Here is a 23,146-nt window from a genome sequence, read left to right on the forward strand (position 1 = left end):
AGTCTTTAAAATAAAATCAAAATACGTATCTGTTATGAAAGCAATGTTTGCTCATTGTGCAACATTGGAGATGTATAAAAGCCATCCATATTTCTACCCAGAAGAAAACCCTGATAACATGTCGGTGCTGTTTCATTGTACAACTAGTATTTATTAATTTCTCCAATATTTATTAGTGTCTGTTATTATAAATAATATTATTTTCATTATATTTGTGTACAAATCTTTGGATTTCTGATCACTTTCTACACTTGGTCTTAGCCAAAAGGCCGAGAAGCGATCCTGATCACTTTCTTAGGATAGTTTTCCTAGGAGTGGAATTCCCCAGTCAAGTGATAACATTTTTATGGCTATTATTGTTTATTGCCAAATTGCTTTCTGGAACGTTTAAACCAGTTTGTCCACCTAGAAGTACTGCACTTCTTCACTGTATCTGTGGATAAGCTTTTTTTTTTTTCCCCACTTTTATTTATTTTTTATTATTTTTTTAAACATCTTTATTGGAGTATAATTGCTTTACAATGGTGTGTTAGTTTCTGCTTTATAACAAAGTGAATCAGCTATACATATACATATATCTCCATGTGGATAAGCTTTTAACTTTTAAAAGAAATGACTGGTTAGTGAATGTCTGTTGAGTGCCCACTGTGAGCAGAACTTCCTGCTACCATCAAATATTACTTGTTTTCACAATTTATTTTAGGTCAGCCTAGATTCTTCAGGGCTTGAGAACAATCTGAAGAGCAAGGCTGACCTTAGCAAGAACTCACTAAAAAACTGGAGATTGCTTTCTGAAAGGAAAGGCCTCTGGAGGAGGCTTCAGCCTGGCACTTGGAAGAATGAGATGCACGTCCACTGCCGAGCTGTTTTAAACTGGGTAGGATGAGAGCAGTCAAGAACACAGGGGGAAAAGCTGTGTACGCTGATGGGGGTGGAAGGGGGTGGCAGGCTAATAGGTCTTTCTGGCCCCTCAGTTTGAGTATTCAGGCATTTCAGGCACATTGTCCTAAGGCTTTTGCAGTTTATGCACCAGTGCTGTTTCTCAGAATAAATACATTAGTTATTTCATTTATGAAGCTCATTTTCTGCATGAGGATACACAATAGTACTACATCCTGTGAGGACTATTTTGATTTCCCTCTTATATCAGATATTCTTTTTCTTTATCAGTGGCAGTAAGGCAATGGTGACTCTCTGTATGATTATCAGAAGATAAGACACTGAGGCAATTAGCAATAGAATGAGGCATAATTAGCAAACGTGCATAAGGAAACGTGTTCAACCTTACAAATGTTCAGGTACACAAAGAGATGCACACTAACCAATAAAATACCTATTAAAAGTGCAAAAATATTGAAAATGATGATCTCCCCCAATGCTGAGTGGGGCTCACTGTCAGCAATTGTGTAAATATGCACAACTCGTCTGGAAAGGAATTTGGCAATGTTTCAAAAGTCATAAAAAACCTACACAATTTACCTCAGTAATTATACTCCTATGAACATAATTCAAAAGAATGAAAAAGCTCTATGCTTAAGGATGCTCACTGCACTATTAGTGAAAAATCTGAAATTAGCTGAAATGCTTACCAGTATAGGGAGTGGAGGTCATTACATAAATTATGGTATAGGAACTCAGTGGAGTAATATACAGACCTTAGGACTCCAGGCGATGTGGTTATTACAACAAGCAGAATAACAAATTAAATGTACTTTATGGTTGCAGTTAAGTTCATAAAGGGACCAAGACCAGGAGGAAACATGGAAAAATGAAAATAGCTAACTTGTTAAGATGGTGGACTAGTGGGTGATTTCTCTTTTGTGTTTTATTATTGCATTGTCTGTGCATTTTAAGGACCTTTAAAGTACTTCCAAAATGACTGCTTAAACAAAAACACTTCACGCTGCTCATCATGGCTGGCTTACATTTTCCACGCTTCTTCCACAGTGCGTCTCCTCTCAATTATCTCCCTCCGCAGCTTTACCATCTCCCTTTGAATCTCCTCCTCCTCTTTCTTGGCCTCTAGAGCCTTCCTTTTTTTCTCTTCTTGCACCAGATACTGAGCCTCTAAGAAGGCTGATTTTTTCAGGGTCTTTTCAATTCTCTGGCGCTCCAGTTCTTTCTCACGTCTTAAGCGATTTTCTTTTACCTTAAAGAGAATACAACAAGGGTGAAATGCAGCCTTTCAAGTAGAAAGGGATATGCAAAACCTTAGAACACATTTTGAAGTTCAGAATACAACTACTTGGAAACATTTTGGCCCAGAACCCCACTGTTTATCGGAAAAATAGGGGAAATTCATTTATTTACTGGGTAGTGGCCTATACAAAATTTTAAATGAAGTCAGGCGAGATGACTCCAAACAATTTGGGAATGATTGGCACTAAAGAAAAGCTGAAAATCCAATGGGTTGGATGCCAAATTCTGGATTCTTATTTAGTAATGATTTTCAATCCATAAGATTTTCCAAGGTGTACATTACTGTTACTTATTTAAGCTCTGTCTGTATGTTAATTATAATTTAAGAAAGAATAAGGATATTCTGGAGAGGCTACTTTGTGAAGGCTAGAACAGTGATTTACTGCCTTAAAGGAGCATCATGACCCTTTATTCAATTCTATCTTTATGTGAATTTATCAATGATTCTGGATCATATTTGGAAATCAAAACCACAAACTTCACAGATATTTCTGAATAAGCACAATCATTTTCTTCAAACTCAATTCTTTAGACTAGCTATGAATTAAGGAGTGGTCCTTTCCTTCCTGCTTCATTTAACTTTACCCTTATCTTACTCTTCAGTTATGATAAGACTTCTAGATAATTGCTACCTCTTACCGAACCTTTTCTCTTCCCTTTTATCATAAATCCAAACCAGGATCGTGCATCTACTCCAGTTTCTCTCACATCCTTAGTGCTGCTTTGGCATACATTATGGTTTAAAGTAATCAGAAATTCAGTGTTATAAAAAGATAGCATACACACATTTAGACATTAATACTACCCTGGTCTTGGTTCTGGACATGTGGAAAAGACTTGGTCTTTCGGACTTCCTTAAGTTCCTCTACAAAGTGTTGAGATGAATCTTTTTCCTATAACCTACTATTCCCTTTGGAGAAAAGAAAGTTCCCATATGCCTTTCTAATTCAAAACAGCTGAACTAGATTTAATTCAGCTCTGTTCTCCCTTTCAAATTATAATCACAAAATAAGTGAATTTTCCCACTGTCTAGAAAAGAATTATCATTATAACATTCACCAGAATATTCATGATATTAATATCTTCATCTCACAATACAAAAACCAAATTCAAGCAAAACCCAATCTACATATTTATAATAGGAAGTATCACATCCAAACTAATAAAGTTTAGCTCACCACTCTCATGGTCAAAATCAATTATTCCTCTTTTTGGTTTTCTTAAATAAATTGTTTCCTATCCTCAGCTTATGAGCATTATTTTTCTTCTGAAGTTCTTATACTTTATTTTTATTCTTTCTAACCAAACCACAGATGGCACCCTTTTTCACAATAAAGCCTAAGTCTTTATTTAAGCTTATTAAATGTGTTACACAAAAATTGCTTCCTGTTATCCATTTTAATTTTGCTTTTCCCTCCCACCTGCTTATGTCTCATCTCCATGGTAAGATGAGGATCCTTCTGCCACTTCTTGTCTTGGTTTTCATTCATTCCAAGATCTTCCAATATCCCAGAATCTACCACGTCTTTATGGAGCAGATGGTCTATGAATTTTTGAAAGGTGGTACTTTCGTCTTCCTCCTCCAAATAACCACATAAATCTGGGGGAAACAAAACAACAACAAAGAAGGAAAAAATTTTTAATTTTTTTAAAATTTAATTTTAGTACAATTTCCATATTTATGTAAATAATCCTGGTACAATAAAAATACAAAGCTGTGAGTGTTCGATAAATAGTAACTGATAATGCCAACTGGATGAATACAGCCCTCAGCAATTACCTTCAACTAAGAGGAAAAAACCTCCACTCATGAGGAACTGCCCTCACCCGAGTCACTAACTCCCTCACTGCCAAATTTAAAAGCTATTAATTTTACATTTATGTTACAAGGATCTAAACATCCTTGAGGACTCCATTGCTCTTTTTAAAAAAGGCTTTACCATGGTATAATTGACATATAATAAACTTGTAAATATTTAAAGTCTGCAATAAGCTTTGACATATATAGATACCATTAAACATCATTACAATCAAGATAATGAATGTGTCTGTCAGCTGCAAAAGGGTCCTCACGCAGATTTGCAATCTCTTCCTCTCACTCCTCCCCATGCTCTTTGCCCTATCCCAGGCAACCCCAGACCCGCTTTCTGCCAATGGATTAGTTTAAATTTTCCAGAATTTGGTATCAATTAAATCATATACTATGTACTCTTTCTGGTCGTCCTTCTTTTACTCAGCATAATTATTTTGAGATTCATTCATGTTGCTGTATCAATAGTTTATCCCTTTTTATTGCTGAGTAGTATTCCACTGTATGGGCATACCACAATTTATTCATTCATTCATCTGGGGATAAACATTTGGGTTGCTTCCAGATTTTGGCTATTACAAATAAAGTTGTTATGAACATTTGTGTACAAGTCTTTGTATGAACATTTGCTTTCTTTTCTCTTGGGAAAATGCCTAGGACTGGAATGGTTGGATCACATAACTACGTGTTTAAATTTTTAAGAAACTGTCAAGCTGTTTTCCAAAGTGGTTATATAATTTCACATTCTCACCAGCAGTGTAGGAGGGTTCCAGTTCCTCCATATCCTTACCAAAACTTGGTATGATCAGTCTTTTAATTTAAGCCATTATAATAGGTGCATAGTGGTTATTCATGGTAGTTTTAATTTGCTTTTTCCTAATGACTAGCAATACTGAATATCATTCTTGATGATGTTCTATTTAGGTCCATACATTATTGAAAATGGGGTACTGAAGTCTCCAACTGTTATTGCTGAATTATCTATTTCTCCCTTCAATTTTGTCAGTTTATGCTTCACATATCTTGGGGCTCTTTTGTTAGGTGCATATATGTTTACACTTGTTATGTTTTCTTGATGGATTGACCCTTTTATTATTATAGAATGCCCTTCTTTGTCTTGAGTAACAATTTTTTATCTTAGAGCCTATTTTTTCTGAGACTAGTAAGCTGCTCTCATTCTCTTTTGGTTACTGTTTGCATAGTACATCTTTTTCCACCCTTTTATTTTCAAGCTGTTTGTGTCTTTGACTCTAGACTGTGTCTCCTGGGACAGCATATAGTTAGGTCGTATTTTTAAGTTCATTCTGCCAGTCTCCATCTTTTGATTGGAATGTTTAATCCATTTACATGTAATGTAATTCTTGATAAGGCAGGATTTACGCTTGTCATTTTGGTATTTGTTTTCTACATGTCTCATGTAAATGCCCCCTTCAGGATGAAAAATTTACCTTTTATTAGTAGTTTGCTGAGAGTTTTAATCAGGAATTAATTTTGTCAAGTATTTTTCCTGCACCTATTGAGATAATCATATGTTAGTTAATAATTTTTTAAAAATAAATGTATTTATTTTTGGCTGTGTTGGGTCTTCATTGCTACATGTGGGCTTTCTCTAGTTGTGGTGAGTAGGGGCTACTCTTTGTTGTGGTGGCTTCTCTTGTTGCAGAGCATGGGCTCTAGGAGTGCGGTCCTCAGTAGCTGTGGCATGCAGGCTCAGCAGTTGCGGCGCACGAGCTTAGTTGCTCCATGGCATGTGGGATCTTCCTGGACCAGGGCTTGAACCCATGTCCCCTGCATTGGCAGGGGGATTCTTAACCACTGCGCCACCAGGGAAGTCCGTTAGTTAATAATTTTGATAAACATCCTTTTTTAATGGCTAGGTAATATTTTTGTTCAATGTTTTGATCCCCCAAAAAATTAATACTACAAGCATAAGATGAGTGAGGCCTGATAAGATACTAGAAGGTAATAACAAATCTAAGAGATATAACTAGATATATTAGCACCATATGAAAGAAAGTAGCAGTTTCATTATATTTCAGACATGCTTTAGAATAAATATTACGTACTGAAATGCCTCACTTTAATAATGATATCATTAAACTAGAAAACATCCAGAAGGTGGCAATCAGTATATCTAGAAACAATGTGATATAAAGAACTGTTGAGAGTACTGGTGCTATTTAATCTAGGAAGACTGATGTATATGAAAGATCAGATATGATTACAACTCCCACAAGAAAAGAAAAGACTGTTCTTGAGAGAGAGAACATGATATTATTTTCTGTTGCACAAACGGGTAAAAGGTACTGAGGACAAAATCCTAATTCTCCTAACTAAGAGAGAATTTATGAATATTAGAGCCTCACAACAGCTGAATGGGCTCCTCCCAGAGTGCAGGCTCCTTATCCTGGGAAGTGTTCAGGCAGAGATTGTATTACCCCATATTAGGGATACTATAGAAGAATCTCTGTCTAAGGGGGTGAAGAGGGTAGATCGGATTAGGTGATCTTGAGGAGTCCCCTAACTTTAAGGGCTCATGACTTTGTGATTTGCGAGCTGGGGATTTTGTAGTGTCCTAACCAAGGGAAATGCTGCAAGATGAGTTCATCAGGGGTGTCTGAGCCATGCATGGCAAGATGCCACCACCATCACTATGCCTATCCTTACGCTTAGGGAAAAAAATCTTAGACTCTTTGGGTGCAACTGAGGAATCCTCACAAGTTAGCTATTTAACTTGTCTGACACTAACTCTGTGTACAAGTAATAACCTCCCTTATAAAGACATATGAAGCATTTTGTAAACACAAAATGAGATATCAATGTTTAAATATAGTAAAACATTTAAAAGCCATCAAAGTAAATGGTCATCCAACAATATATGGAAAGAGGCACTCTTAAACAGCATTAATTGCCATGATAATCATAAGAAGAATTACAAATAATAGAATACTTTAATTTAGAAAACCCACGAATTTACTGAGGATACAGATAAGTAATTTAAATTGAATCAAGAAAAATTAAAACCAATTGAAAAATAAGCAAAACACAGAAAACTCAAATAACATATCATTTATTATTCAAAACAATTAAAAAGACTTCTTGGACACATTCATTGGATGATAAAGCTTAGCACAATTAAATAAGTTCTTACCATCGAACTTGTCATATTTCAAATGTCCATTGGCTTCTGGCACAGGAGGGATACGTGACACAGTGTCTTCAGTATCACCGTCCCCATCACTTGCTAGTTCTTGCTTAAGTTTGGTATCTAACCAGTCATTGACCAATTCCTGAGCTGTCAATAAAACAAAAACATCTTTTTACTTCTGAGACTTTCTTCATTTGCTGTTTTCATTCATTCAATAAATGTTAACTGAGCACTTATCATGTCAAGTACTGCTCTAGATGTTGGGAATACACCAGTGAACAAAACAGGAAAAATAAAACCTACCACCATGAAGCTTATGTTCTAATTGGGGAAGAGAGACAATGAACAAGCAAGTCAGAAAAACAGAGCAGGAGAAGGAGAAATGGTGTACAAGAAATGAAAGATGGGTGTTGATACTTTTAAATTAATTGGGTGGTCAAAGGAGGCCTCACTGAGAAGACATTTGAGCAAAAAAGGGAAGGAAGTGAGGGAGTGAGCCATATGGCTATGTAAGGGAAAATTAATCTGTGCAGAGGGAAAACAAGTGCAAAGGCCCTAAGGCAGTAGAGTGTCTAGTGTATTGGAGAAACAGCATGGAGGTGGTATGGCTGGAGGAATGAGTAAAGGGAGAGTAGTTAGAGATGAGGTAGAAGAGGTAATGTAGGGATCAGGTTTAGAGCAGTGGTTCTAGAGCAGTGGGGGTGATGTTACTCCCCAGTGGACATCTGGCAATGTCTGGAGCCATCTGTGGTTATTACAACTGGGGAACTGGGTAGAGGCCAGGGATGCTGCTAAACATCCTACAATTCATAGGACAGGCCCCACAACAAAAATTATCTGGCCCAAAATATCAACAGTGTTGAGGTTGAAAACACTTTGTTTAGATAAGTACTTTGGCTTTTACTCTGTATGTAATGGGAGGTTTTTGAGCTAAGAGGTAACATATTTTAAGAGCATCACTCTGACTACTATGTTAAAATAGACTATATGGGGACAAGCTCAGAAGCAGGAGACAACAGTTGAGAGACAAATATCCAGAAAAGGGGTGATGATGGCCTAGACCTGAAGTGGAGGTAGTAGAAATGCTCAGATTCTAGAACATAATGTTTTGAGGTGGAGTTGACATGATTTGCTGATGGGCTGGATATGGGATGGGAGAGAAAAATCTGTAAGAGTTTTGGCTTAAGCAACTATAGAATGGAGATGTCATTTACCGAGATAGGGAAGACCAAGGGAGCAGCAGTACTGAACTCCGGAAGATCAGGAGTTCAGTATCAGATGAATTGGGTTTGAGATGCTTATGAGACATCCAAATAGGGATGTCAAATAGGTATTGGCTATATCATCTGGATTTCAAGGGAGAGGTCCAAGCTGAAGAAATAAATGTGGGTGTTGTCAGCATACAGATGGTATTTAAAGCCATAGAAATGAATGAGATCGGCAAAGAAGGAAGGTAGATAGAGAATTGGTTCAAGGATTAATCCCTGAGGAACTCTAGTATTTAGGGGTTGAAGAGATAAGGCAGAACCAGGTAAGTAGACCAGGAAGGAGAGACCACTGAGGTAGGAGGAAAATCAGAGAGTGTGATATCCTGGAAGCCAACTTGCATTTGGATTTCTTTCTTAGTGACATTCAGAAAATCTTCTTAATTATAGAGTTATGAGAGAAAATGTCTACTTTAGCATTACTTTCATTATTATCATACAGCTCTTATGGATAGGGCATGGGCGTTTCAAAGAAGAAAAATGTCTATTTCAGTATTATCTTCATCATTGTTATTATCATTATTGCACAGCTCTAAGGGAATGGAGTGTTTCCAAATACTAAATGATGCCAAGAGACATTTAACATAGATGGGAATGCATGATATGTAAAAATAGAAAAAATGAATCAAGGTGATAGAAACTAAGTATAAAAAGTATGCTAGCGGGCTTCCCTGGTGGCACAGTGGTTGAGAGTCTGCCTGCCGATGCAGGGGACGCAGGTTTGTGCCCCGGTCCGGGAGGATCCCATATGCCACGGAGCGGCTGGGCCCGTGAGCCATGGCTACTGGGTCTGCGCGTCCGGAGCCTGTGCTCCGCAACGGGAGAGGCCACAGCGGTGAGAGGCCCGCGTACCACCAAAAAAAAAAAAAAAAAAAAAGTACGCTAGCAACAGACACTACTGGCTTTCAGAGGAAGGTAGAGAAAGGGAGCAGATATTTACTGAGTAACCCTGTGTACAACAGTTCACATATTTATAATAAATTATGTGTAAAATAATTTGGATCTACTAAATGCCATTTATTAGTAAATAGAGGTATACTATGAAGTGCTTCGAAAGAACAAGGAAAGAGAACGTCTCTTGGAGGGTTCAACTGTAGTAACGCCTCATGTTGGATCAGAGGCTTGATGCCTACCTCAAAGCAGAGTTTCTCAAAGTATGTTCCCCAGAACACTAGTTCTTACTGAATATCAATAGACGGCTGATGAGAGGAGGAAAAAAGGATATAAACCTTTGAAACACATGTTCAATTCATACACGAGTACTTTCTAATGTGGATCACTAGTTTCTCAGGATATTAATACGTATTTCAAGATAAAAAGAGTTCAGGTTCGGGCTTCCCTGGTGGCGCAGTGGTTGGGAGTCCGCCTGCCGATGCAGGGGACGCGGGTTCGTGCCCCGGTCTGGGAGGATCCCACATGCCGCGGAGCGGCTGGGCCCGTGAGCCATGGCCGCTGAGCCTGCGCGTCCGGAGCCTGTGCTCCGCAACGGGAGAGGCCACAACAGTGAGAGGCCCGTGTACAGCAAACAAAACAAAAACAACAACAACAACAAAAAAAAGAGTTCAGGTTCTAGGAACCTTGGAAAAGGGGGTAAGTAAATATATATTTAACTACAGGACTTTTTGGAAACGTTGAGTGGCTAAAGTTTAGTGTGTATTCCTATTGATGGGGTGGGAGAAGGGGTGGGTAAGACATAGCCTTGCCAATTTCTGAATCAATCTCCTTTCTCCAACTCCAGTACCACCAACCACCCAAGACCAAGTGCCATTACAGCTCACAGAGACCACTGCAGTAGCCTTCCACTAGTCTCCCTTTTCCCTCTTTTTCTCCCCTATAATTCATTCTTCATATATTAAATAAATTATCCTACTACACCTCTGCTTAAAACCCTTCAATGATGTCTAATCATACTCAGAATAAAATCTAAATTCTTTCACCAGGCCTATAAGGCCCTATGTGACACGTCTTCTGCTCACTCCTGCAAGCTCACTTCCATGGGGTAGCTGAAGCAACACTGGTCTTCCTTCAATTACTCAAGCACACCAAGCTTGTACTTTAACTTTTTTGTTTTTTTAACATCTTTATTGGAGTATAATTGCTTTACAATGGTGTGTTAGTTTCTGCTTTATAACAAAGTGAAACAGCTATACATATACTTATATCCACATATCTCCTCCCTCTTGCGTCTCCCTCCCACCCTCCCTATCCCACCCCTCTACGTGGTCACAAAGCACGGTGCTGATCTCCCTGTGCTATGCTGCTGCTTCCCACTAGCTATCTATTTTACATATGGTAGTGTATATATGTACATGCCACTATCTCACTTCATCCCAAGTTACCCTTCCCACTCCCCATGTTCTCAAGTCCATTCTCTACGTCTGCGTCCTTATTCCTGTCCTGCCCCTAGGTTCTTCAGACTTTTTTTAAAATTTAGATTCCATATATATGTGTTAGCATACAGTATTTGTTTTTCTCTTTCTGACTTACTTCACTCTGTATGACAGACTCTAGGACCACCCACCTCACTACAAATAACTCAATTTTGTTTCTTTTTATGGCTGAGTAATATTCCATTGTATATATGGTGCCACATCTTCTTTATCCATTCATCTGTCGATGGACACTTAGGTTGCTTCCATGTCCTGGCTATTGTAAAGAGAGCTGCAATGAACACTGTGGTACATGACTCTTTTTTTTTTTTTTTAATTTATTTATTTATTTAGGCTGCCTTGGGTCTTGGTTGCTGCGCGCACGCGCGCGGGCTTTCTCTACTTGCGGCGAGCGGGGGCTATTCTTTGTTGCGGTGCACGGGCTTCTCATTGCGGTGGCTTCTCTTGTCCCGGAGCACGGGCTCTAGGCGCGTGGGCTTCAGTAGTTGTGGCCCGCGGGCTCTAGAGCGCAGGCTCAGTAGTTGTGACGCAGTTGATGTGGGCTTAGTTGCTCTGTGGCATGTGGGATCTTCCCAGACCGGGGTTCAGGGCTCGAACCCGTGTTCCCTACATTGGCAGGCAGATTCTTAACCACTGTGCCACCAGGGAAGCCCAAGGGGATTCTAATTCTTTCTCTTTTTTTTTTTGCGGTACGCAGGCCTCTCACTGTTGTGGCCTCTCCCGTTGCAGAGCACAGGCTCTGGACATGCAATCTCAGCAGCCATGGCTCATGGGCCCAGCCGCTCCGCGGCATGTGGGCTTTTCCCGGACCAGGGCATGAACCCGTGTCCCCTGCATCGGCAGGCGGACTCTCAACCACTGCGCCACCAGGGAAGCCCCATGACTCTTTTTGAATTATGGTTTTCTCAGGGTATATGCCCAGTAGTGGGATTGCTGGGTCATATGGTAGTTCTATTTTTAGTTTTTTAAGGAACCTCCATACTGTTCTCCATAGTGGCTGTATCAATTTACATTCCCACCAACAGTGCAAGAGAGTTCCCTTTTCTCCACACGCTTGTAGATTTTTTGATGATGGCCATTCTGACTGATATGAGGTGATACCTCATTGTAGTTTTGATTTGCATTTCTCTAGTGATTACTGATGTTGAGCATCCTTTCATGTGTTTGTTGGCAATCTGTATATCTTCTTTGGAGAAACGTCTATTTAGGTCTTGTGCCTATTTTTGGATTGGGTTGTTTGTTTTTTTTGATTTTGAACTGCATGAGCTGTTTGTAAATTTTGGAGATTAATCCTTTGTCAGTTGCTTCATTTACAAACATTTTCACCCATTCTGAGGTTTGTATTTTCACCTTGTTTATGGTTTCCTTTGCTGTGCAAAATCTTTTAAGTTTCATTAGGTCCCATTTGTTTATTTTTGTTTTTATTTCCATTTCTCTAGGAGGTGGGTCAAAAAGGATCTTGCTGTGATTTATGTCAGAGTGTTCTACCTATGTTTTCCTCTAAGAGTTTTGTAGTGTCTGGTCTTACATTTAGGTCTTTAATCCATTTTGAGTTTATTTTTGTGTATGGTGTTAAGGAGTGTTCTAATTTCATTCTTTTACATGTACCTGTCCAGTTTTCCCAGCACCACTTATTGAAGAGGCTGTCTTCTCCATCGTATATTCTTGCCTCCTTTATCAAAAAAAGGTGACCATATGTGTGTGGGTTTATCTCTGGGTTTTCTATCCTGTTCCATTGACCTATATTTCTGTTTTCGTGCCAGTACCATACTGTCTTGATTACTGTAGCTCTGTAGCATAGTCTGAAGTCTGAGAGCCTGATTCCTCCAGCTATGTTTTTCTTTCTCAAGATTGCTTTGGCTATTCGGAGTCTTTTGTGTCTCCATACAAATTGTGAAATTTTTTGTTCTAGATCTATGAAAATGCCATTGGTAGTAGTATAGGGATTGCATTGAATCTGTAGACTGCTTTGGGTAGTATAGTCATTTTCACAATGTTGATTCTTCCAATCCAAGAACATGGTATATGTCTCCAACTGTTTGCATCATCTTTAATTTCTTTCATCAGTGTCTTATAGTTTTCTACATACAGGTCTTTTTCCTCCTTCGTTAGGTTTACTCCTAGGTATTTTATTCTTTTAGTAGCAATGGTAAATGGGAGTGTTTCCTTAATTTCTCCTTCAGATTTTTCATCATTAGTGTATAGGAATGCAAGAGATTTCTGTGCGTTAATTTTGTATCCTGCTACTTTATCAAATTCATTGATTAGCTCTAGTAGATTTCTGGTAGCAGCTTTAGGATTCTCTATGTATAGTATCATGTCATCTGCAAACAGTGACAGCTTTACTTCTTCTTTTCTGATTTGGATTACTTCTATTTCTTTTACTTCTCTGATTGCTGTGGCTAAAATTTCCAAACTATGTTGAATAATAGTGGTGAGAGTGGACAACCTTGTCTTGTTCAGTTCCTGATCTTAGTGGAAATGGTTTCAGTTTTTCACCATTGAGAATGATGTTGGCTGTGGGTTTGTCATATATGGCCTTTATTATGTTGAGGTAGGCTCTCTCTATGCCTACTTTCTGGAGGGTTTTTATCATAAATGGGTGTTGAATTTTGTCAAAAGCTCTTTTGCATCTATTGAGATGATCATATGGTTTTTATGCTTCAGTTTGTTAATATGGTATATCACATTGATTGACTTGCATACATTGAAGAATCCTTGCATTCCTGGGATAAACCCCACTTGATCATGGTGTATGATCCTTTAAATGTGCTGTTTCATTCTGTTTGCTAGTATTTTGCATCTGTGTTCATCAGTGATATTGGCCTTTAGTTTTCTTTCTTTGTGACATCTTTGCCTACTTTTGATATCAGGGTGATGGTGGCCTCATAGAATGAGTTTGGGAGTGTTTCTCCCTCTGCTATATTTTGGAAGAGTTTGAGAAGGATAGGTGTTAGCTCTTCTCTAAATGTTTGATAGAAGTCACCTGTGAAGCCATCTGGTCGTGGGCTTTTGTTTCTTGGAAGATTTTTAATCACAGTCTCAATTACAGTGTTTGTGATTGGTCTGTTTATATTTTCTATTTGTTTATATTATATAAACACTTATATATATTATATAAACATAAATATATAAATATTTATATATAATATAAATAAATTATATTATATTCTGTTTATATTTTCCATTTCTGGCTTGCAGAGTTTCTGCTGAAAGGTCAGCTGTTAACCTTATGGGGATTCCCTTGTATGTTATTTGTTGTTTTTCCCTTGCTGCTTTTAATACTTTTTCTTTGTATTTAATTTATCATAGTTTGATTAATATGTGTCTTGGCATGTTTCTCCTTGGATTTGTCCTGTACGGGACTCTCTGCTCTTCCTGGACTTGATTGATTATTTCCGTTCCCATATTAGGGAAGTTTTTAACTATAATCTCTTCAAATATTTTCTCAGTCCCTTTCTTTTTCTCCTCTTTTTCTGGGACCCCTATAATTAGAATGTTGGTGCATTTAATGCTGTCCCAGAGGTGTCTGAGACTGTCTTCAGTTCTTTACATTTTTTTTTCTTTATTCTGCTCTGCGGTAGTTATTTCCACTATTTTATCTTCCAGGTCACTTATCTGTTCTTCTTTCTCAGTTACTCTGCTATTGATTTCTTTTAGAGAATTTTAAATTTCATTTATTGTGTTGTTCATTGTTGTTTGTTTTCTCTTTAGTTCTTGTAGGTCCTTGTTAAATGTTTCTTATATTTTCCACATTCTATTTCCAAGATTTTGGATCATCTTTCCTATCATTACTCTGAATTCTTTTTCAGGTAGACTGCCTATTTCCTCTTCATCTGTTTGGTCTGGTGGGTTTTTGCCTTGCTCCTTCATCTGCTGTGTGTTTCTCTGTCTTCTCATTTTGCTTAACTTCCTGTGTCTGGGGTCTTCTTTTTGCAGGCTGCAGGTTTGTAGTTCCCGTTGTTTTTGGTGTCTGCCCCCAGTGGCTAAGGTTGGTTCAGTGGGTTGTGTAGGCTTCCTGGTAGAGGGGACTGGTGTCTGTGTTCTGGTGGATGAGGCTGGATCTTGTCTTTCTGATGGGCAGGACCTCATCCAGTGATGTGTTTTGGGGTGTCTGTGACCTTTTTATGATTTTAGGCAGCCTCTCTGCTAATGGGTGGGGTTGTGTTCCTGTCTTGCTACTTGTTTGGCATAGGGTGTCCAGCACTGTAGCTTGCTGGTCACTGAGTGGAGCTGGGTGTTAGTGTTGGGTTGGAGATTTCTGGGAGAGCTTTCACTGTTTGTTATTACATGGAGCCGGGAGGTCTCTGGTGGACCAATGTCCTGAACTTAGCTCTCCCGCCTCAGAGGCACAGGCCTGACATCTGGCTGGAGCACCAAGACCATGTCAGACACATGGCTCAGACGAAAAAGTAGAAGAAAAGAAGGAAAGAAAGAAAAAATATAATAAACTTATTAAAATAAAAAATAATTTAAAAATTATTAGAAATAAAAAAAGTTTTAAAAAAAGAAAAAAAAAAGAAAGAAAGAAGAGAGCAACCAAACCAAAAAACAAAGCCACCAATGAGAACCAGTGCTAAAAATTATACTAAAAACAAACAAACAAACAGACAGAAATCTAGGACAAATGATAAAAGCAAAGCTATGAAGACAAAATCACAGAAAGAGGCATACACATACACACTCACAAAAAGAGAAAAGGAAAAAAAAAATATACATACATAAAAAGAAAAAAGGAAGGGAGCAACCAAATCAATAAAACAAATCTAACAATGATAATAAACTCTAAATACTAAACTACGATAAACATAAAACGAAAAACAAATTAGATGCAGAAAGTAAACTCCAAGTCTACAGTTGCTCCCAAAGTCCACCGCCTCAATTTTGGGATGATTTGTTCTTTTCAGGTATTCCAGAGATGCAGGGTACATCAAGTTGATTGTGGAGATTTAATCTGATGCTCCTGAGGCTGCTGGGAGAAATTTCCCTTTCTCTTCTTTGTTCGCACAGCTCCTGGGGTTCAGCTTTGGATTTTGCCACACCTCTGCGTGTAGGCCGCCAAGGGCATATGTTCCCCACTCAGACAGGATGGGGTTAAAGTAGCAGTTGGTTAGGGGCCTCTGGCTCACTCAGGCTTGGAGGAGGGAGAGGTTCAGAATGCAGGGTGAGCCTGCAGTGGCAGAGGCTAGCGTGATGTTGCAACAGCCTGAGGCGTGCCGTGTGTTCTCCTGGGGAAGTTGTCCCTGGATCTCAGGACCCCGGCATTGGTGGGCTGCATAGGCTCCCAGGAGGGGAGGTGTGGATAGTGATCTGTGCTTGCACACAGGCTTCTTGGGGGCTGCAGCAGCAGCCTTAGCATTTCATGCCCATCTCTGGGGTCCGCGCTGGTAGCCATGGCTCGTGCCCGTCTCTGGAGCTTGTTTAGGCAGTGCTCTGAATCTCCTCTCCTCGCGTACCCCAAAACAATGGTCTCTTGCCTCTTAGGCAGTTCTAGACTTTTTCCCAGACTCCCTCCCGGCTAGCTGTGGTGCACTAACCCCTTCAGACTGTGTTCACGCAGCCAACCCCAGCCCTCTCCCTGGGATGTGACCGAAGCCCAAGCCTCAGCTCCCAGCCCCCACCCACCCCGGCGGGTGAGCAGACAAGACTCGGGCTGGTGAGTGCTGGTCGGCACTGATCCTATGTGTGGGAATCTCTCTGCTTTGCCCTCCGCACCACTGTTGCTGCACTCTCCTCTGTGGCTCCGAAGCTTCCCCCTGCCAGCCCCTGTGTCTGCCAGTGAAGGGGCTTGCTAGTGTGTGGGAACTTTTCCTCCTTCATAGATCCCTTCCCGAGGGGCAGGTCCCATCCCTATCCTTTTGTCTCTGTTTATTCTTTTTTCTTTTGCCCTACCCAGGTACGTGGGGAGTTTCTTGCCTTTTGGGAGGTCTGAGGTCTTCTGCCAGCATTCAGTAGGTGTTCTGTAGGAGTTGTTCCACATGTAGATGCATTTCTGATGTATTTGTGGGGAGGAAGGTGATCTGCACATCTTACTCCTCTGCCATCTTGAAGGTCTCTCTGTACTTTAATTCTTGATGCCACCTTTCCCACTGCCTGGGATGCTCTTCCTCCATCACAGCTCACCTGGCTCTTTCTTGTTATTCAGGTCCAAACTCGGATGACTTATCACTAACTGACCATTTAGTTTTCGTTTTATTTATTCCCACTCTAGAATGTATACTCCATGAAAGCAAGGACTTCATCTCTTGTTCATAACCTGCTCTTCCAGTGCCTAAAATAGTACCTGGCACAGAGTAACAAGTTAATATATATGTTGAATAAATGAAGAAACAATCTGAAAAACTGGAGACATAAATGATCCAAATGGAAATTGGCTTCCAGGACATGGCACCCTGGCTTTCCTCCTACCTCAGGGGCCTCTCCTTTCCAGTCTTCTTTGCTGGTCCCTCCTGATCTTTTCATCCGTAAACAGTGGAGTTCCTCACGGCATCAGTAACTAAAATACTGAATTCCAGAGGAGTAAATGTTTTGCAGAGGCAGGGAGGTGAGGTCAGCTTTAGACTCTCTTCATAAGGAACAAAGTTGATTTATAAACTAGTGGTCAGATTATCTATATGATAGTAGATCAAGTTAACAAGCTGCCCTCTGTGCCACAGGATTAATATGTTACACTTACTAGATAACTGTGTTATGTCAAAACTGCCTCTGGATGTGGTTCTACTTCAAGAGACAAAATAAGCCTTAAATGTAACTGACTTGTAATATTGGAGTTAGAGTAAATTAGCTTCAGGGAAGTAGAAACAAAGAAAAATTAAGAACAAGAGAAAGAAAAGCTTTCATTTCATACTTTGAAATACATTATGAGTTACACTTTAGTAAGTTGTACTCCAAAGAATTGTTAACATTGCAGCAAAAAATGTATTCTCTTACCTTCTGCATAGACTTCATCATGATCCTCTATTTGCTCAGGTGTTTCCAAATCTACAATTTGGTTCCAAAGCCTTCTGGATAAATCTGAATTTCCAGCAGAAAATGCTTTTGAAACTGCAAATTCTGAAGCTTTCTCCACTCTCTTTAGAAAAAAGAAAAAATCCACTAAGATGACAGCTTTCTTCAGGGTTAAAGAATTTCTCTCGTATTTAAGAATCTGATTTTCTACCAACTACCAAGATACTTTCATTTTTCCATTTTTAAAGGAACTCTGAGGTTTAAACATCCACCCTAAATAATTTCATTCATTAAATATGCAATTAATTACAGTATTTTACCAAGTTTTAACAGGTGTTCACAATGTTTATATTTGAACAAAAGGTAATTTAAGCTTTAGATAACTTTTGTTTAGAGCATTAGTAATGGGATCCTGACACCTGGATATTTTATTTTAAAAAATATATAATATTTTATTAGTTTCCATGTCACTAGGACTTGCATATGAATATGAACCACAGGCAGGTAGCTACACTTCCTCAAATTACTACCTCTGAAAGGAACTTCCCATCATATATTAGGGAAACTGTAAGTTCAAAAAAAGTGGGATAAACAGAGTCATTGAACTGCAGTAATCAGGAATATTTTAACTCAACAGTGAGAATCTAGTAAAAGTATGGCCAAATCCACAGGAACGGGGAAGGGATTAGCAGAGGTGGTCAAACTCCTGGCGTTTTGGTTTACCTGCATGGTATAAAAAGTGTATTTTACAATTAACCCCCGACTTCACCCCTCACCCCACAAGCTGGTTTTTCTCCATGCCTGTTGTGTTCCTAGCCTTCCAACTCAGGTAGTGACAACTCTATTCTTTCAGTTCATCAGGACAAAAATCTTGGAGGCCTTCTTGAATCCACTCTCTGTTATCCCACACACAATCTGTCAGGAAATCTGTTGACTCTAATTTCAAAATATATCCAGAAGATGACCCCTTCTTGTTACCTCCAGTGCTATCACCCTGGTCCAAGGCACCAACGTCTCCTGACACGTTTTCTGGAATAGTCTCCCACCACAGCAGGCAGAGAAACCCTTTTAAAATGAAAGCCGTCTCCTGTTAACTACACTCAAAACCCTTCAATGGTTCCCTAGCTCCCTCAGAACAAAAGTCGAAGTCCTCATGACACACTCCGTGGTCCTCCAACATCAGGCCCTTGTGCGCTCTCTAAGCTCGCTGGCCGCTCCTGCCATTGCTCACTCTACCTCAGCCACTCTGACTTCCTTGTTTATTCCTCCTTAAACGTGCCAAGTGCATTCCCACCTCAGTCTCTGTGCTTTCTTCCCCTCTGACTGCTCTCCTCCAGAAGGCTGTACTACTCTTTCCCTTCCCTCCTCAAGTCTTTACTCAAATGTCACCTTCGTAGCAAGGCCCGCTCTGACTACCCCTTAAAGAATTGTAAACACCCTCCTCCTGGCTCTCCCAGTTTCCCTTGGCAGTTCTGACTTTCTCTGTAGCACTTATAACATATTTTATCATTTATCGTCTCCCCTAACTCGAACATAAGCAGGGATTTTTGTCTTTTTCATGCGTGAAACCCCTAGCACCTAGAACAGTGCTTGGTGTATGACAGATGCCCCATCAATGTTTGTTAAAGAATGACTATGTTAAAGAGTTATTCAAAAAAGCCACACTTTCCCATAGTTTATGTTGTTGTCTGACCTATTTTGAAAATGATTTTTCCTCATGCCCTTCGTGGAAAGACTGGTAGTACAACTGTCAAAACCTGCCATGGGCTTTGCCTTTTAAACTCTCAAAGGTTTCGTATACTAAGTTTGAATTAGACAGAAGCACAGGAATAAAGTTGAAAAGGCAAGGGTAACTTGAAAAAGATGTAGAAAATAGAACATATGGGAAAAGATATGAATCAGAAGAAAAATGATCTAATCAGGGTTAGAGTCAAGAAAGTATCACTTACTCTTTATGAGGTCACTCTGGAGAGATCTGTTTCCCACATTATCTTTCCATATATGTCCCCCTCTTCCATTTTGAGTGAGTGGTCCACTCAAGTGGATTTGGAAATCTTAGTTCTAGAAGTTGTAACAGTTTAGGGTACACCCAGAGTTGGAATATATTAGGGAATAAAATCAGACAAGAAGACAGAGGAGTGAACAGAGAGGTATTAAGAGAAGCAAGAGGGGGGCTTCCCTGGTGGCGCAGTGGTTGAGAGTCCACCTGCCGATGCAGGGGACACGGGTTCGTGCCCGGGTCCGGGAAGATCCCACATGCCGCAGAGCGGCTAGGCCCGTGAGCCATGGCCGCTGAGCCTCCGCGTCCGGAGCCTGTGCTCCGCAATGGGAGAGGCCACAACAGTGAGAGGCCCGCATACTGCGAAAAAAAAAAAAAGAGAAGCAAGAGGAAACAGTGTCACGAAAAGGTAATGGAGGAGAGAATTTCTAGAATAAAAAAGTGATAACTAGAATAAAAAAATGATAACTGTATCAAACAGACCTGAAAAAGTTTGAGGACAAAGAACGGGCCACTGGATTTACTCGGGAAGTCATTTATGACAACTTTCTGTGGAGTGGTAAGAAGTAGAAACTGAAGGAAAATAATTTCGGACACAAGAGGATAATAAAAACACAAAGGCAAGGAGTCCAGGCTATACATCCAAAAATACTGGAAAGGAAAAAGAAATAGTATGGCAATCAGAATGGACTGCATGGTGAAATGAGAACTTCTTGATTTTTTTCTAGATGGGAGATTTGAGGGTATAATGGAGAAAGAGCTACTGCAGAAGTTTTAGAGGAATGATAAAATCTAACCAAGTCAAGCTGGCTGACAACAGCTTTAAAGAGGAAAATGGTGCGGACAAGTCACAGCAGAATTTTATCCTTTTATTTTACCCAAATCTTCCCCTCTGGAGGAGACGGTGACTAAATGTACAATTAAGCCCTGCAAAGGCTTGGCATTCTGACTTTCAACACTGACACGCAAGCTGAGCCTGATGGAGACTGAGAAGTGGGCTTCCTAGAGGTTAGCCTCCATGACAGTGGACCCATTTTATTGTCTTCTAAGTCAGGCTTTCTGCAGGAGCCAGGAAGCTTCCCTGGCCCCATTTATATGAGCGCCCCACGCCATGAGCTTCCACTGCATCCTTAATTCTCCCAACAATTTAAAGTAAGTTGTTTAGCCCCCCACTGGACTATAAACTCTGGGAGGGCAGAAACTGTACCTGTCCCATGCACTGTTTTACTTCCGGTGCCCAACATAGTGGGCTAGTACTTGGCAGGAACTTAATAAATACTGGTTGGATGAAAAAATGGTTAACAGTGATTATATCTGTCCTAGGTTCCACCTGGCCTGGTGCTCATAATGCCTGTCAATTTTGATAAGTAATAGCTCTTCAAAATACTACCAGGCAGAAGGATATTTTCCCAGGAAGATACTACATGATTTTGAAACAGGTCGTACACAAATGAGTATGGCAAGTTGCCAAAATGACACTCGGAGGCACGCACCAGAAGTGGTTTAATGGTACTTTCAACTTAAATGGTACTTGGACTCAAAAATATACGTCTCAGGCCTGGAAGAGACCTCAGAGGTTATCTAACACAATCCACCACCATCCACCACCCCCACTCAACGCTCAAACATATTCCTCATTAGTCCTAACATTAAGTGACCACTTAGAACCCACTTGAATACCTCTAGTGATAGAAAATCCATCTGTTTAGAAGAATGCCCACTCCATTTTTGGATTGCTTTAGTTACTAGAAGATTCTTACTTGTGATGCATGCATAGCTTTTACCTATTGTATTGGTCCCACAGGTCAATGTAACTACAGTACGTTCTTTCCAATTATCTGGGGAAAGCCACAATGTCCTCTCCTAAGGCTTCTCCTCCCCTCCTCCTTTAATCCTCTTCAGATGATCCTCATGGCATTTGAAAGGGATGTCTACCTGTTATCTTGTCATTCATGCTTTTATAGAAGCCACAAAATCATGAAAATGTACTACAGTACAAAACTAAGGCAACATATATAGTCACACGGGAATGAAAACAGCAAAATATACGCAAAATGGAGACCTATTAGTATTCCTATTCCATCTGACTATGTGTGACTCTTAATTCTCTTTCTATCTTAATTATGAAATATCCTTACCTTAATCCAGTGTTCCACATTGTCAGGGTCAAACACAGGCTGTAGAAAATATATACAGAATATTAGTTCCCAGCAATGTATCTATCAACTTTGCCATTTTAATTTGTCTTTCTGGTTGAAGGCTGTGGACAAACGTCCTTTAGTCTTTCCCCAAAGCATTGCATTAGAAAGTTCAGCAACAAAAAAAATACAGAATGCTGGTAGGATGAAGAAAACACGAAGCCTTCTCTGGAATAACTTCTGACTGCTTTATCTCTTACTTAGGCCCATCTCCAGATTCTGATTTAATTGGTCTGGGGTAGGGCCCATGTGTCAGTATTTTTTTAAAGCTCCCCAGGGTTAAGAGCCAAGATAGAGGAATGCTACATATAATATTCCTTATAAAAACCCAAATAAGCACTGATTAATTAGCCAGGTTATTCAAGTGTCATGGAAACAAATCTGCTTGGAGAAAGGTGTGCGCCTCTCCCCAGACCCCTCTTTTCATGAGTAACTTGTATTTACCTAGAGCAAGGATATTGTTTGGTCCAATAAGAAATGGGGGGTAGAGTGAGGGATAACCAATCTTCCACTGTTTTACAGAGCAAAAATGAGGCAGAAATCACATAAATTTCTACCCAGGTCAGTCAGATATTAATCTGAAATTAGAAATCAGACCAGTAGGACACCTGCTTTCTTCACTCTCTGTTAAGTCTCAGAAGTTTGCAGAATTCCCTCTAATAGCAACTTAACAAATAGAGGTATTTGCTTTGCTAATAATTTAGGTGGGTTTTTCAATAAATAAGGGAATATCTAAACGAGCATGCTGACACATACAGGAGGGAAAGGTATAATACTATCCTTCACTTATATAACACTTCCCCTACAAAGCACCTTACAGATAACTAATTAATGCAGCTGTACTGCTGAATAATTTTGTCGCTGCAACAAAGAAACAGCTGATCCTATTCAAACACAACTGAACCTCAAGGATCTCTTGTTTTTTACCTTTCTATCCTCTAGGTAGTAACAATGAGCACTAGCAGCAAAAACTTTCCTTTTGGGGTCCCCAAAACTGTCCCCAGTTTTTACCTTTCATCATCAAGTTTATACCCATAACCTACTTGGGATCCAATCTATTATGGAACTGGTACAACAGGAGCAGACTCTGTTTCCAAGTCTCTTTAATGCTCCAGTCTGCACACTCCAGCATCTGGCGCAAGATATTCACCAAGTAAAGTATGTCCAGTGCATTATTTAGCTGGTATAT

At 39.7% G+C, this 23,146-nt stretch overlaps 1 protein-coding gene across 1 annotated transcript in view; it reads right to left on the reverse strand.

Moving 5' to 3' along the window:
- Window positions 1-23,146, reverse strand: part of CCDC191 (coiled-coil domain containing 191) — a 102,821-nt gene that overhangs the window by 78,301 nt on the left and 1,374 nt on the right. Inside the window, exons 2-6 of the mRNA XM_060010659.1 lie at window positions 21,898-21,936; window positions 17,743-17,884; window positions 7,161-7,304; window positions 3,621-3,799; window positions 1,926-2,149 (exon numbers count right to left, since the gene is read on the reverse strand). Of these exons, the coding sequence (XP_059866642.1) occupies window positions 1,926-2,149; window positions 3,621-3,799; window positions 7,161-7,304; window positions 17,743-17,884; window positions 21,898-21,936 (728 nt within the window). The remainder of the gene's footprint in view (window positions 1-1,925; window positions 2,150-3,620; window positions 3,800-7,160; window positions 7,305-17,742; window positions 17,885-21,897; window positions 21,937-23,146) is intronic.

Source organism: Delphinus delphis, chromosome 4, assembly GCF_949987515.2.
Source record: "Delphinus delphis chromosome 4, mDelDel1.2, whole genome shotgun sequence".
In the NCBI taxonomy this organism is placed as follows: Eukaryota; Metazoa; Chordata; class Mammalia; order Artiodactyla; family Delphinidae; genus Delphinus; species Delphinus delphis.